Consider the following 16651-nt stretch of genomic DNA (forward strand, 5'->3'; position numbering starts at 1 on the left):
TTTGTCTGGTTTTGGTGTCAGGATAATGGTGGTCTCATAGATTGAATTTGGAAGTGTTCCCTCCTCTTCAATTTTTTGGAATAGTTTTAGAAGGACTGGTATGAGTTCCTCCTTGTATGTTTGGTAGAATTTCCCAGTGAAGCCATCCAGTCCAGGGCTTTTGTTTGCAGGGAGGGTTTTTTTTTTTTTTTAATTACATATTCTACTGCACTTCTAGTGATCAGTCTGTTCAAGTTATCCATTTCTTCTTGACTCAATTTTGGCAGGCTGTATGTTCCTAGAAACTTGTTCATTTCTTCTAGGTTGTCTAATTTGTTAGTATAAAAGTGTTCATGGTATTCTTATAATTTTTTGTATTTCTCTGGTATCAGTTATTTCTCCTCTTTCATTTCTTATTTTATTTATTGGAGTCCTTTCTCTTTTGTTCTTGGTGAGTATCTCTGGAGGTTTGTTGATTTACCTTTTCAAACTACCAGCTCTTGGTTTTATTGATCTTTTCTATTATTTTTTTGATCTCTTATTTATTTCCCCTTGATCTTTATTATTTCATTCCTTCTGTTAACTTTGGATTTTGTTTATCCTTCTCTTTCTTATTCATTTTGGTGGTAGGTTAGGTTGTTTATTTGATATTTTTCTTGTTACTTGAGGAAGGCCTGTATATCACTATAAATTTCCCTCTTAAAACTGTTTTGCTGCATCCCATAGATTTTGTAAGGTTGTGTTTTCATTGTCATTTGTCTCAAGGTATTTTCTGATTTATTCTTTGATTTCATTGTTGAGCCACTGTCTTTTTAGTAGCTTGTTGTCTCCATGTGTTTGTCATTTTCCTATTTTGCTTTCTGTAGTTGATTTCTAGTTCCATACCACTGTGCTCAGAAAAGATGCTTGAAATAATATCTATCCTCTTAAATTTGTTGAGGCTTGTTCTGTGATCTAGTATTTTATCTATCCTAGAGAATCTTCTATGTGAGCTTGAAAGGAACGTGTATTCTGTTTTTGTTTTTTGTTTTGGATGTAGTGCCCTGTAGACATCAATTAAGTCTAACTGCTCTATTGTATCATTTAGGAACGTTCTTGCCTTATTGATTTTCTGTCTGGATGATCTGTCCATTGATGTCAGTGGGGTGTTAAAGACTCCTACTATTATTGTATCATTGTCAATTTCTCCCTTTATGTCTGCTAGCATTTGTTTTATATACTTAGGTGCTCCTACAGTACAAGAGTAATATCCTCTTTTTATATTGATCACTTTATCATTATATAATGCCCTTTTTCTTTCTTTATGGCTTTTGTTTTAAAGTCTATTTTGTCTGATAGGAGTATTGTTACCCCCACTTTCTTGGTGCTTCCATTTGCATGAATTCTCTTTCTCCATCCCCTTTCAGTCTATGTGTATCTTCCATCCTGATGTTAGTCTTCTGAAGGCAGCAAATTGTAGTTTCTTGGTTTTTTCCTCCAATCTGCCACTCTGTCTTTTGATCAGAGCATTTAGTCCAGTGACATTTAAAGTAATTATTGATAAGTATGTATTTACTGCCATTGTAATCCTTGTTTCCAGTTGTTTTTGTAGTTCTTCTCTGTGTATTTTTTTTCCTTTGGCAGGGGGAGGGGGTTGATGTTTTTCTTTTGTAGTATGCTTGAGTTCTTTCTTTTTGGTTTTGGTGAATCTATTGTACGTTTCTGATTCGAGGTTACCATGGAGTTCAAGTATGTTGACCCATAGCTATATCTACTTGCTTTAAATTGATAGTCATTCAAGTTCGTATTTTTTTAAAATCTACGTTTTTATACTCCCCTCCTCTATATTTTGTGATTTTGATATCATATTTTACATTGTCATGCTTATCCTTTTACTGTTAATTGTAGTTAAAATTACTTTCACAATTTTATTATCATTTTTTAATCTATGTATTGGTTTTTAAAAGTGATCTTCAATCCTTTTATATATTTGCCTTTCCTATTCTGATTTTCCCTTTCCTACAGATTCTTGCTTCTTTTCGATTTAGAGAAGACCCTTCAATATTTCTTTTAGGGTAGGTTTAGTATTCCTGAATTCTTATAGTTTTTGCTTCTCTGAAAAATTCTTTAGCTCTCCTTCTATTCCACATGATAATCTTGCTAGGAACAGCATCCTAGGTTGCAGGCTTTGCCCTTCAGTACTTTGAATATATCATGCCATCCCTACTAGCCTGTAAAGTTTCTGCAGAGAAATCAGCTGATAGCCTTTTGGTAGTTCCCCTGTAACTAAATCTTTGTTTTTCTCTTGCTGCCTTTAGAATCCTCTCTTTAACTTTTGCCATTTTAATTAACATATGATTTAGTGTGGGTCTGTTTGGGTTCATCTTGTTTGGGACTCTCTGTGCTTACTGTACCTAGGTATCTGTTTCCTTCTTTAGGTTTGAGAAGTCTTCAGCCATATTTTCTTCAAATACATTTTCAGCCCCCTTCTCTCATCTCTTCCTGAAACCCCTGTCATGAATAGGTTAGCATGTTTTATATTATCCCATAGATCATCTGATATGTTGATTTCTTTTTGTTTCATTTGTCTTTCTGTCTGCTGTTCTGATTGGGTGATTTCCATTATTCTATCTCCAGATCACTTATTTATTCTTTTGTGTCATTTAGTCTGCTATTCATTGCTTCTAGATTGGTTTTATCTTGGGAATTGAACTATTTTTGATTGGTTCCTCTTTATAGTTTCTAGGTCCCTGTTACAGTGATCTGTGTTTCTATCGATAATCTTTCTTAATTCATTTAGCATTTTTATTACTTCCTTTTTGAATTCAGGGTCTAGTAGACTGGTGCATGGTCTGTTTCATTATTTGTTCTTTCAGGGGATTTATCTTGTTTTTTTAATTGGAAGTTGTTCCTCTCCCTTTTCATTTTACTTAACTTTCTTTGTCTCTATGAATTTAGCAGAAACAGTTATCTACTGTGGTCTTGAAGGGGTGTTTTTATGTGGGAGCATCACTGTGTAGACTGTGTGAATCCAATATTTTTGATGTGAGGGCTGGTTTCAGTTGGACGCCAGCCACATTATTCTTCAGGGTGTGTGGGCTATTATCACCTTGATAGGTGGTATGGCTGGTGTTGTAGCATCTAGAGCCTGTACAAGATGTGAAGTGGGACTTTTTCTCTGCTCCATGGTTGTCAATGCCCTGTCAGGGGTGAGGTCTGCTCCCCAGTTGTTGGAGTAGAAACCCTGATGGTCAGGCTCAATCAGGTTCCACTGTCCATGAGTTCAAGCCCTGCCCAAAAGGAGGTGATTGCTGAAGCAAGTAAGGTCCATGCAGTCACAGAGGACCTATGCACCACCTGTGTAGGCATTCACGTTTCTGCTCAGAAACAGCCCAAGGTTGAATCCCTTTCTCTGCTGTGTTCATCCGAGATCTAGTGCAAGGCTATGGTCTGAAGTAGGCTGGGGCTGAAGGCTGGGGCGTTGTGGCTGCAGGAATTGAAGAGACTGCACTGCCACCAGAGATCTGGGCTGCTTCTGTGGCAGTGTTCTCACAGGACCTGTCTGCCCCAGATCTTCTGCTAAGCTGTGGTGTGGAGTGAGTGGAGCCAGAGCCAGGGTGCTCTCACTGGGAGATGAAAGGCTCTGTACTCCTGAACATGCTGATGACAACGGCTACCGTCCCACCTGGACCACACCCCAGGCCCTTGGGCTGTGTCTCTCTCAAGGCCTGTCTGCCTGAGCTTCAGTGCTTAGTCACTGGGCATTTCTGTGGCACTGCTTATGTGCACACTGACAATGGCCTCCATGGCTCACCGGATCATACCCCAGCCTCCCCAGTCTGTCTCTGCATAGCTAGACCAAGTCTGTGTGCAAATCTTGCACCAGGAATGGAGTGAGTGGGCCTGGGTTGTTTGCCCGTTCGAACTGGGAAGTGTGGTAAGGCGGCACCCACTAATGCAAAACTCTCGACCCTGATTGTTAGCAAGCCAGCATGCAAGCACTCCTCACAAGTAGAGTCTAGGCTTTTCCAGCCCTTCTGTCTGTCTCAGCAGATTTCCCAGCAGGCGAGGGGGACTGTCTCTTCCACGCAGGAGCCCAGGACTGGTATGCCCAGTTTGTGGCTCAACCTCCTCGCTCTTCAAGTCAAGGGTCCACCCATATAGAACTTCTCTTTCTTACAGATCCTTCCTAGGGGCTCAGGTCCTGACCAAATGGCTTTTTTTTCTGCCCTACCCAATTATGTACAGATCTTTCTTGCAGCTTTAATTGTACAGTTCTTCTGCCAGTTTCTAGTCAGTTTTCCATGATAATTGTTCCACATGTAGATGTATTTTTGATGTGTTTGTGAGGTGAGGTGAGCTCCACATCCTCCACTCCAACATCTTGATCTACATTCTTAATTTGTATTTAAATGACTCAGCGTTGTCAGCTGCCTTTTTAGAAACAGACAAGAAATAAATCCTAATAATATAACTAGGTCATCAGATTGATGAAAATAAAGGTTAGAACTATTTATATTTTATGTTTCACTTACGATTCTAATCCTGCCTGTTCAGTTTCCAAAGGCTGAATTCGTTCCAAGACATGGGAGTACTGGACATTGGCTTTAACCCAGGCAGCTAAAGGAGCAGCTGCGGTACAGGCACGCTTAGCATTCTGAAAAATACATCAGAAATTATCCCGCATCCTAACTTAATTTCAAATAAAAGCAAAGTTTATTCTAGTGTATTTTCTTTAAGCATTTGTTTAATAACTTATCCCGAATAATGAAGTTTTTGGCTTATAGCAAAAATAAAGTGAATTGCTATTTTGATTAAGTGAAAAATACATAAACTCTATTTTTTCTTAAGAATAAATCTTTTTGAATCACATACAATCTATAATATAATGACATTTTATTGAAATAATTATTAGCCACGTTTAAAATGAATACATGTGCCGTCCACAACGATGTTCAAGTATCAATTCTTTCTCTTCAATATACAAGATAGATCTTTATTAGATAAAAGCAATTTTCAAACAATTGCTATTGGTGTCAAAGAAGTACATGACATTTTGAATAAAGGATATAAAAAAGACCAGAATCATGGAATTTAAACTGTTCACTGAAATTAGATGTAAGTATCCCAAGAGAGATATCTGTTATTATATGACAAGTATACTAGAAGAAATAAAAGCATACAGGCAAGTTGGAAGTTATGATTAGTTAGGAACTTACCGCTGACAGCAGATCATAAGATTCAAAAACCACTTAAGATAATAAACCTGCCCCTAATCCCCTAGATTCTATAATAACTTACCTAATTCTGGTAAATGCTTCCCAGCTATAATACTTACAACTTATTATAATAAACTTTTAGTTTTTAGGTAAACTAAATAATCAATAATGATAAATCATCGTATTTTGACAAGCAGAATATTATATAGTATGGAAAGGGAATTTATGGCACAACTGTTAAAAATTACCTTTGGATCAAAAGATCCTTTATTTTTAAAAAGAAGTTCTTCAACACTCTCTCTTATTTCCTTTGGAATATTTCGTGCATCAAAGGTTGCTATGTCTTCTCTCACACCTCTCTTTGCAAGGAAACTGAAATTAAAGCATAGTACTTCAAATAAGGCTAAATAAAGTTTGCTATTTTTAACAAAAATATCAATTTAACAAAGTGGTGTATACAATACTTTTAATCTATTAGTTAACCAAAAAATAGGGTACTTTTAAAGTACTTAAGCTTCTAAAGTACCATTCATCATTTTTTATAGACAAGGATCTCCAGAAAGATGCACAAAAGTTTTTCTAATGTTCTGTGAATACACTGAAGAAATAAAATGAAGGAATTATAATCTTGAACTCTACCCATAACCCTTTTTGTGAACCCCTGAGTACTAATACATTCTAGGATATGCAAGAAAATATTCTGATTCCTTTATAAGAAAGATTTTAAAGTGCTCCCTCAATCTAAATCTTCTCTCCCATTTCAGATAGAAAAAGAACTCTACTATCAACCTAAGTCCTAAAATGGAATTGAACAGCAGCACAAACCACAATACCACTGTTATACTGTGAAATCTAAAGCTGCATAATGGCATATTGAGTTAATAATCAGCCTTTTCTCTTCCAGTTTACATCACTCTTACATAATTTATGGGGCTCTCGCCTGCTCCCTGTGTCTCTCTGTCTCTGCCAAGAGTCCAAGATCCTTTTTGAGAATAGTGACTATATTTTCTTCATCAGTAAATCACAGTAAACACAATGCTCTATACTGTGTGAGGACCAAATAAATATTTATGTTTATTAAGATGTTCTTAAAGACTTTAAGGCATTCCTGTTTTCCTTTGACACTTTTAACAATCACTTATAGAGAAAGGAAAATATAGATCTTGATATATGATTACATAGACCATCTTGAAATATCAGGGGAAAGTGTGTAACCAGTTAGATGAAATTCAGTTTGAGAAGCAATATAAGAAATATTTAAAAATATGAAAGAATGTATAATTCATTGGTGAAATAACATTTTTCACAAATTCAAAAACTTACCTTTTCATGCTCACCCAAGATGTATCAAAGATACCCATTAATCTTAAAACTCCTTCAAGAATGTCCCTGATTACATCAGGTGGCATACGCAGTGAACGAATTTCTGATAGAGATTCTGGCTTAATGTTTCCAACTGCTAGTTTAGCTTCATTGACTAGAGGCTAGAACACGAAAAGGGCATTTTTACTTTCAAAAAATATATATGAAAAAAATCACTAACTCTTTACAAATAATGTTTTATTGTCATTTTATTAAAAATGACTCTAGTTATTAATATCCATTCTCTTCAAATATCAAAATGCCCTAAAACACACAAAGTACAAAATGTTCAAATTGAGAAAGTAAGAGTTTTTTCTCACCATAACTACAACAGTCTAGTTTGGAAAATCTAATTTGTTTTGAGACAATTTGCCATTTTCAAGAGGCTCTTTATATGCTAAGACTTGTTTGCTTATTTAATCAAGTCTCAAAAAAAAAAGCCTAAGAGTTTGTCTTAATTTATCTACAAAATATTTTTTCCTCTACAGTCAAAACAACATGGTTCACAGAAAACAAAGATTATTTTTAACAAACATCAGTTAATTTGCTTACTCCTCCTAGCAGATTTTCCTTCTTGCTTCTCTTTTATAAATAGTATTGAGTGAAAGCCACATTGATAATACTATTAGAAGGTGACTTATGTAAATAATATTTAAACTCCTATGTAAAGTTGGTCATCAAAAATGTAAATGGCTCTTACACAGTTTCCTTTTTTTTTAACTTACTTGTACTTCTTTTAATTCATCATCAATTTTGTTTTTCCTTTCTTCAATTTTAATGACTTCTTCTGCTATTCTGTGCTTTAGTCTTTCAAGTTCTGTCTTTTGTTCACTAGCATCCTACAGGAATATTTAAATAGCATTCCAATCAATTTTAATGCACTCAACATTTAAAAGCATGATACCAAAAATGTTATTTTAAAATAGCACTTTCTATTAAATGCTTTTCTAATATTAATTGGTATAAGAGTTTCTGAAATGCCTAGGGAACTGATGATATAATTTACTCTATATTTACTATTAAGAAGTATGCTTTATTTGATTTAATTTTTTCTGAATAGCAAAGTAATAAATACTTACTATTTAAAAATCAAACATGTCAGAAGTGCATAATTTAGAAAATGATCATAATAATATACATTTAACACTTGCAACAACCCTGAGATAAATACTATTATGCTTATTTCATAAATAAGAAAACTGAAAATAGAAGTCTTCTATAATTCTAAGAGTACAATAGTAATAATTCTTAGAGACAAGCTATAGTATATTAGAAGTTTGATTCTAGACTTTAATTTAGACAAAAATTAATTGAAATCATGACACAATAATATGGCAAATATATGAACAAAAAATAGTAAAGATTCAAAGAACACTAAATGATATATTAACACATGACCTCTTTGCTCATGAATACAAAAATCAAGGGTCTCACATATATAAAAATGCATGAACATTATGAATGTTTGTGTTTGATTTATTTATTATACTATAAAAAAAAACAAGGGAAAAAATTTGTCAAGAAACCTTCCAAGAATCCTAACAACAGTGATTCTCAACTATATTATAATCATTCAAGGAGTTTAAAAACTAATGCTTGGCGTCCTCTCTAGACTTATTGTGGTAATCATGTCACATTATATACATATACAGAATCATTATGTTGTACACCTGAAAGTAATATAGTGCTATGAGTCAATTATATCTCAATTAAATCAAAAAAAGAAGAGACCAGAGAGTTTTTTTTTTTTCTCTCTCTCTCCCTGCCTGAACTGGAAGAAATAAATTTCTGTTGTTTAAACCAACAACAAGAACAATACTAATGCCTTGTGTCCTATTGCCAAATATATTGATCCTTCAGGTACCTGACACGTGAGCGCAATTGATATCTTCTACGTTCCACAAGTGTTTCTACCTGTGTATCTCTGCTACTGCTCCTCAACAGGGAAAGTTCTTTTCTCCATCTCCACAATATCAAAATCACCCTTACAGGCCCAACTCACATGCTTTGTGTTTTATTAACCTACTTTTCCAATTGTAAGTTATAGCTATTCTGAGTACCTACAGCATTTAGTATGTTCTTTCTTTATGTCACAAACCTAGAGTTGCTAGGTTTAAAAGTTGTACAGTTTGGTATTTAAGCTGTCTCTCCCTACCATACTTATGTATAAAATAACAAACAGAAATGCCTCCAACTTATAATTGAGCAAAATTATTAACTTATAATACAAGATGCAGAGTTATTCTTCTGGGTCTCTACTAAGTAATACAATTAGCTACAGTCTTGGAAATACCTCTTCCCAGAACAGTACAGAGAAAAGAATAGCATAGTACTCAATGTATCTTAATAATGTTCACTAGTTTGAAGGTACATAGGCACACGGAGTGCTGAATATTTTCCTTTTGTAAATATATAGTTATCAATGATATTATTCTTTATGAAGCTTTTGCTTTTATCAAATTACTCTTTAAAGGTAAGAAATTTAAAGGTGTTCCAATCGCAGCAACAGAAGCTAGGAGAATATGGAACGATGCCTTCAATTTCCTGAAGGGAAAAAAAGTATTTGATAGATATTCTTAACAATAAAAATGACTAGCTGCTTCAGATAAATATTTATATTACTTTGGTTCTAAAATTCCTTGATAAAAATTATGCTAAAGTTTTACAGTATGAAAATTAAATTTATTCTCTGATCCATTACTTCCAGGTCAGGCAGTCCATACATTTATCTTGTAAACACTGAATGTGTATATAATCATCAATTATCTGCAAATGTTATTGCTTTGAAGATTTTCCATCTGCCAAGGAATTTATTTTGACATGGCAGGTGAAATCGTTTGCTTATGCCATTCAAATCAGTCAGATAACCCTCTTGTGAAGTTCACAATAAACAAATCTCCCTTCCATGCTCAGATTTTCAATGAAGATGACCAAACATGAAAAGAAAGCTTTTTTTGTGAATAACTAAGAATTATTCTTTAACTGAGAATAAAGCAATCATGTAAGAAAAATAATAAAACATATTCAGAAAAAAAAAAAACATATTCAGGAAAAAGAAAACTTCATAAAATATCCTCTGAGAGCTAGTTGGAGGTACTGCAACAATGAAACAACAACAAAAAAGGACACTACTGCCAAAAGGAAACATCTAGAGATTTTTTTAAATCTCCTGAGAAATAATTTAACAGAAAAGAAAAACTCAATAGGAGGGTTAAAAAATAAAGTTGAAGAAATTTTGAAGAAAGTAGACCACATAGAGAAGAAAAAAAGTGAGAAAATAGAAGAAAATTAGAGAACCAGACTACTAAGCCCAAAGCCCAAATAATAATAAGAATTCTAAAAAGCAAGAACAGAGAAATAAAGGAAAAGGAATTATCAATAGAATAATTTAAGGAGATTTCCCAGAACTGAAGGAGATAAATTTTCAGGTAGAAAGAACCCACACTGGACACAGTGGATGAAAATAAACCTAAACCAAAGCAAATCACCACATCTTTCAGAAAAATGGAAACAAAGACCTAAAAGATTCCAAGAGAGAAAAAAAAAAAAACAAGTCATCCCAAAACAGATCAGGAATTAAAATAGCTTTGAGTGTTTCAACCACAACAATGGAATCTAGGAGAAAATGGAACAATGCCTTCAAAATCAAGAATACTATTCCCAGCACACAACCAACCAACCAACTAAGGACAGAGAAGAATGTCCATATATGTGAGATCTCAAAATTTATTGCCCATGTATCCTTTCTCACAAAGCTTTTGGGGATAGGCTCCACAGAAACGAGGGAGTAAACCAAGATGATAAAGAATGATTTCAGGACAGCAGCTTAACCAGGCAAAGAATGAAACAAGCCAGAAGGCTCTAGGAGAGAATGCTGCAGGTGGCTGATGAAAATTATAAAATAGCTGAGGCTTTGTGAAGTCTTCACAGAATATTTAGAACACATTTTTAAATACGCAGTTTATGGAGTCATACCACTCCCCTTCCCAACTATCAGAAGTCTGGAAAAAAGGTTACTCTTCTGAGAAATTAAGTCAAAGAAGCTCTGGATTTGTAATTACCAGGCTAAGCACTACAAAGCCAAGGGCTAGAATGAGGTCTCATACTAAAACATAAGGGGATTACATTTCTTTGCTGATTAATGATGTTGAGCATCTTTTCATATATTTACTGGCCCATTTATAAGTCTTTTTTCACGAAGGGCAGGTTCAAATCTTTTGCCTATTTTTAAATTGAATTATTAGTTTTATTAGTATTGAGTTGTAATCATTTCTATACATGCTGGATACAAGTCTTTTATCAAATACACGTTTGTAAATATTTTCTCCCAGTCTGTGACTTGCCTTTCATTTTCTTTGGAATTTATTTCAAAGAGCACAAGGTTTTAATTTTGATAAGATCCTATTTATCATTTATTTTCTTCTTCTAATTTGGTATCATATCTAAGAAATCTCTGCCTCACCCAACATCATAAAGATTTTCTCCCATATCTTCTTCTAAAGTTTTATAATTTTATGCAGTACATGTAGGTCTATGTTCCATGTCGAGTTACTTTTCATATAAGTTGTAAGGTAAAGGTTTGAGGGGTTTTTTTTCCTCTCTTCATGGGTCTCCAAATATTCCAGTACCACTTTTTAAAAAGATCATCCTTTCCCCATTTAAACAGTATTTTTGTATACAATTAATTGACCATGTATGCATGAATCTGTTTCTGGACGCCACAGTGTTCCGATAGTCGCTATGCCTATCATTACACCAATATTACCCTACCTTGACTACTGCAGCTTTATAGTAAGTCTTTATATCATAAGCCCTCCAACTTTGTTATTTTTAAGACTTTTTTATGCTATTTACTTTTACTGAGATATATACACTAGTCTGATAAACATTGAAGTTAATTTAAATAAAAGAGGCATTGGACTTCAAGTAAGGTTAATAGTCACCCACAGTGAGATGGGGAAACATATTTAAGACACAATCAGGGAGGTAAAACTAACAGAATTTAATGATTCATTAGAGTCATGAATTGAGGGAACAGAAATCTAACATAATTTATAAATTCTGTCTTGAATAATTAGCTATAGTGTAGTGCCATAAACTGAGGAAAGGAATACAGAAAAGGAAATTATAAGTTGTTTTTAATCTGTTTTGAATTGTGAGACTTTCAAGAAGACACGTCTAACAGATTATTGGCTATTTGAGTCTGAAGTTCAGAGGAAGGATACGGCTGAAGGACAAAAAAGATGGATTTGGTGGTAATCAGTATGTAATCAGTACTAAAAAGCAAGGTAATGGACAGGAGCATACTAAGAGGGTATGCAAATGTAAAAGAATACCCAAGCAAGAAAGAACAGAGAGAAATCTCCCTTGAGAGGGTTCAACAAACGAAAGGCAATGTTAAAAGAGGATATAAACAAAATATTAAAAATATCATGAAAGTATAAATAGAATGAATAAAGATTTATTTTGTAAATCTTCAGAATATTAAAAACAGGGAAAACCCTTGAAGCCTGAAAGAGATATTAAGAAAAATAAAAGGAAATATTAACTAACAGAGGGTAAACAAAATCAGTTACAGACAAATCTATACCAATTAAAATGTTTATATTTTTATATTATAGGGTTTAGATAAATTAGTGTATGAAAAATTGAGGATAATATAGTTTTGATTTCAAACAATATGTGAAAATAACACACTCTTCCACAAAAGTTCAAGTACACAACGCTATCAGCCTACTCAGCACAGACAAGCAATATTTTTTAAATCCACATAAGTAAAAATGTTATTTTTCACACTGATTGACAATCAGGCATAAATGGCCTTTCTATTGTTTGCATCGCTGAGCTTACTCTAAACATTACCTGCATTGATACTGTGATCTCTTGAAGAGCAGAATCTGCTTCATCTTGCTTAGTTTTAAGTAATACACTTTGTTCTCCGGCTTTTCTGTTCAGTTCATCCACAAGAGCTTTAGCTTCATTTAGTTTAGATACACCAGCCTACATTAATAAAATATTGATCGACAATATTAAAAGAAAAGGAATTTTATATACATACAGTAAACAAAGTCTATAAGAAAGAATCAAGCATAAATGTAAATGTGTACATATACTACATTTGCAAGTGGACTTAGGTATTCTCGTCTTGCTGATTATAATGATTTATTCAACTGTGTACCCATTAAGATGTAGTAAAAGACTCCACAGAGGCTTTAGAGAAAGACAGATTTTAAAGCATCACAGTAAAGCTGAACAGATCAACATATATTAGATATTAGATAGCTTAAATAGTAGGGGTTTTACTCACTGCATTAGACAGGAAGGAAAATAGAAAAGAAAAAATATTCTGTAAACCTTTACCATTTTTCAGTCTCATTGGTTGGGCAGAAGGACTCAGGGGCCACTCTTTTTATATTGGACGTGGCTTGGTTTTGTCTGTCCACTACCCAACTATTTTATAAGAGACTGCCTTACAAATGGGTCTCGTAAGAAATCACTCAAAATGCTTCAGCTATTCTTTGGTTGGTTGTTTGACCCTGACCTGGCCATTATAACACCCCATTCCACAGCCCATGGATAATCCAAGGAATAAACATGAAAAATATTCCCTCTCTTCTTTAATATGATTGGTTTTTTGTCACATAACAAATCAGAAGATTTGGAAAGATGGTAATGGCAAAAAAAAGGAATGTAAATAGTATTTACTGAGCACCCAGCACAGACAGGCATCATGCTGGTTCTTTACATTTGAATTTTACCTAATGTACTCAACACATTCACCCAATTAAGCTGCAACTCAGTGAGTTTAAGTGATTTACCTGAAACACCATAGAGAACTAAATCAGGAAATTAACCCTCCAAAGCATGTAGAGTTAGTGGCTTAATATAAATGAAAGTGAATCATTAAAAAGAATAAAGATAACTCTGCCAATTAATGTTCCTAGTTTACGACCTCACAAAGAGAAGCAAGAACTTGGCAGAGGAAATGCTCTCTGACAGAATCTGAAGCTGACATTCTAATACCATGCTTAAGTTTAAGCTCTGCAGTTAGAGAAATACAAAAAGAAAACTGTTCAGAACGTACCAAGTCAAGTGACATGGATAAGAATATATTTATAAAATATAATTTTAAGAATATATTTATAAAATATAATTATAAATAAAATTTAAAGTTTATTATAAAGCATAATATTGTACATTATGTTTTAATTAATAATAGGCATTTCTGATTTCTAAAATGCATTCATATGAAAAAGACATTTAAAGACAGCACCATAAACTATCAAAAACACATAAACACCATGCAGTGAAGAAATAATTATTCAAACAAACAAACAAAAATTACAAAACCATTACTATAATCTAGTGGGCAATAAAGATAGGTAAGTGAGACAGTTTTCCAAGACATTTAATACAGTACAATATTTATTTATATTAAATATGGCAACATGGCATTGTGATTTACATAATCCTTGTCCCCTATCTGTAGACAAAATAATTTAAGATTACCAGTATTGTACCTGCAAATGACTTTGTCTTTTTAATAATTCCTTTCTCTTGCTGTTATTAATGGCAGAATACACACGTAAAAAGGTCATATATCTGCTTGGTGTAGCACCATATGCTTTACAAGACTTGTGGATTAATAAAAATGATTTTAGAAAATCAGGATCAACTAGAAAGAGAAAAAAAATGACTTAACATAAGTACGATCCATTAAGAATTAGAGAAAATGAACTTAACTATATTTATTCTTGCCAGATACTTCTATGCAATGAAATTATAAATATGAGATAACTTCTTTGCCTTAAAGGTGCACAGGCATTCCTCTCCATTCACAACTTCCATTTTTCTTATTAATTTTGCATTATTAATTTTATTGGTCTCTATCCTTCCACTGTTATATATTTCCCCTGACAATTTTTATTACTGCAAGAAAGATAAATCTATAGCTTGTCATAACATATAAATTAACTGGAACTACGTAACATGTAATCCAAAAGTAAGCTCACCAAAAGCTACTTGAATGGAAAAGAGATACCAAACCAAGCAACACCTATACACTCTTATTTACACAGGGAGAAACAGGACTTCAAAAGCCAAAAAATTAAGAACAAGCTCCCATTAGATCCAATATATACATGACCAAACATACCATCTCCCTCTCGTTGTCTCAACCTATTTCCCTCTGTATTCCCTACCTCAGTGAATAAAATCAACTTCTAATGAATTTTCCAAGCAGAACCCTGAGAAATATTCTTGCATCCTTCTTCTTCCTTTCATGCAACAGCCATTGCATAACCAAGTCCTCTTTAGATTACCTCCTAATATCTCCCCAAGTCCATTCCTTCCTCTTAGATTAGAAGGCAATAGCCTTCTATACTGGTCTACAGTACCTCTGGTTTCTCTGTACACCAATCTATTTTTCATAACTGAAGAAAGGGGTAGACACAGAGACTTATGTTTCTAAAACAAGCCTCTGGTTACATCTCTACCAAAAATCTCTCAATTATTCCAAATCACCCACAAGTCAGAATCCAAATTCCTTCTTTAGCATGACATGGAAGGCTCTTCCTTACCCAACCCTGCCTACCTTTTTCTCTTCATCTAGTACTCTACTATTTATTATATCCTATGTCTTAGCCCTTCAAGGTATTTATAGTTCTATAAAAATGCCTATTTTATGTCTTCAAGCCTTTTCCATGCTAGTAACTCTAACCAGAATGACCTTCCCCAAACTGCCTGTCTGAGCAATGTGTATTTCCTTTAGTATCTGCTAGGTAGAGGCTTTACTTTCCAATGTACTTCATATAAACTTCTACCATCACTTATCCTGCTATAGCAAAATTTTATGTTTATATATAACATATTTCTTGATATCACTAGATTATCCTAAGTCACCTCCAGTATCCAGTCCAGTACCTAATATAAAACAACTTGAATAAATATTTAATAATTAGGTGGTTAGATTAAATAAATGAACAAATATGTTATGGTATAAAAGAAAAAGACCACATTCAAAGTTAATGTGGAAATGGAGAAAATAATGAGAACATTATAGTTAAGAAAATATTATGTCCACACTCAAAGAATCATGACACAGTTTTGCATATGAATTGAGTTATTTGACATATCTAAGTGATAAGCTAATATGAAAAGTTTAGGCTATTAGCCCAAAACCCTATATAAGTAAGTCCTTTAGATCATTTGGGTCAAAAATGTAAATTTTTACTGTCTTAATTTTAAACAATAGATATGCTGTTAGGTCCTATATGAAATGACATAAACATTAGTTTTAAAAACGAGGGCTTTAAAGTTTAGTTTGCATCAAAAGAAATCTAACTTAGTTTAGCATTATTCCAATTCATAATCATCATGAATCTTTAATGGATCTATAACGTTAGAAATAAGGAATTATTTCATCAATAAAAATCAGATAAAATCAATTTCATCAAAATACTACCTGAAATTTTTTTCTTTTCTTCTTTTCTTTTTTTTTCGCTATATTTTTCTTCACCACCTGTTTCACTGAATAACATTTCAGGTATCTAAAATAGGAAGAACATTTCTTTAAACCTCAATTCAGTATGAAAAAAGTTTAAGTAAATCCAGTATCAGAGGGTAAAAAACCTTTAACACACACACACACCAAAAAAAGAAGAAAAAAAAAAAAAAAACAGTCTCAATTGGACTTTTCTTCTAGGATTCTTTAGAGGACATTATTTCCTAGTCAAGATTTTGACACATATCAACAATTAATTTATTGCAAATTAATAGTACATAGGAAAGTTTCAACATCTCGCTTGGAAAATGATTAGATTTTTTGAAATGAAGAAAATAACATTTTTGATTGAATTAGAAAATAATCACAGATGCCATCTAAAATCGTAAAATAATAAAATAAATGTTTTATTTGGCATCAAACTAATAAAATGCCTTCATGGCATAAAGGAATAGGAAGGAAGCTTAGCTTTCTTAAATAAGAAATAACTAAAACTAAACAAAAATAATTTCATAATTGATAATTAACATAACTGCTATCAACATAATTGATGATTCTAAAAACTATTGTCTATAGCTAGGTTTTTGCCACTATCACAAATAAGAAAATT

The 16651-nt window shown here is 33.2% G+C and overlaps 1 protein-coding gene across 1 annotated transcript in view; it reads right to left on the reverse strand.

Annotated features, from left to right (window-relative positions):
- Positions 1 to 16651, reverse strand: part of DYNC2H1 (dynein cytoplasmic 2 heavy chain 1) — a 376698-nt gene that overhangs the window by 252285 nt on the left and 107762 nt on the right. Inside the window, exons 53-59 of the mRNA XM_081241450.1 lie at positions 16003 to 16087; positions 14060 to 14214; positions 12402 to 12539; positions 7265 to 7378; positions 6501 to 6661; positions 5426 to 5549; positions 4494 to 4615 (exon numbers count right to left, since the gene is read on the reverse strand). Of these exons, the coding sequence (XP_081097576.1) occupies positions 4494 to 4615; positions 5426 to 5549; positions 6501 to 6661; positions 7265 to 7378; positions 12402 to 12539; positions 14060 to 14214; positions 16003 to 16087 (899 nt within the window). The remainder of the gene's footprint in view (positions 1 to 4493; positions 4616 to 5425; positions 5550 to 6500; positions 6662 to 7264; positions 7379 to 12401; positions 12540 to 14059; positions 14215 to 16002; positions 16088 to 16651) is intronic.

This window comes from Mesoplodon bidens (genome assembly GCF_964165515.1).
Source record: "Mesoplodon bidens genome assembly, chromosome: 7".
Taxonomy (NCBI): Eukaryota; Metazoa; Chordata; class Mammalia; order Artiodactyla; family Ziphiidae; genus Mesoplodon; species Mesoplodon bidens.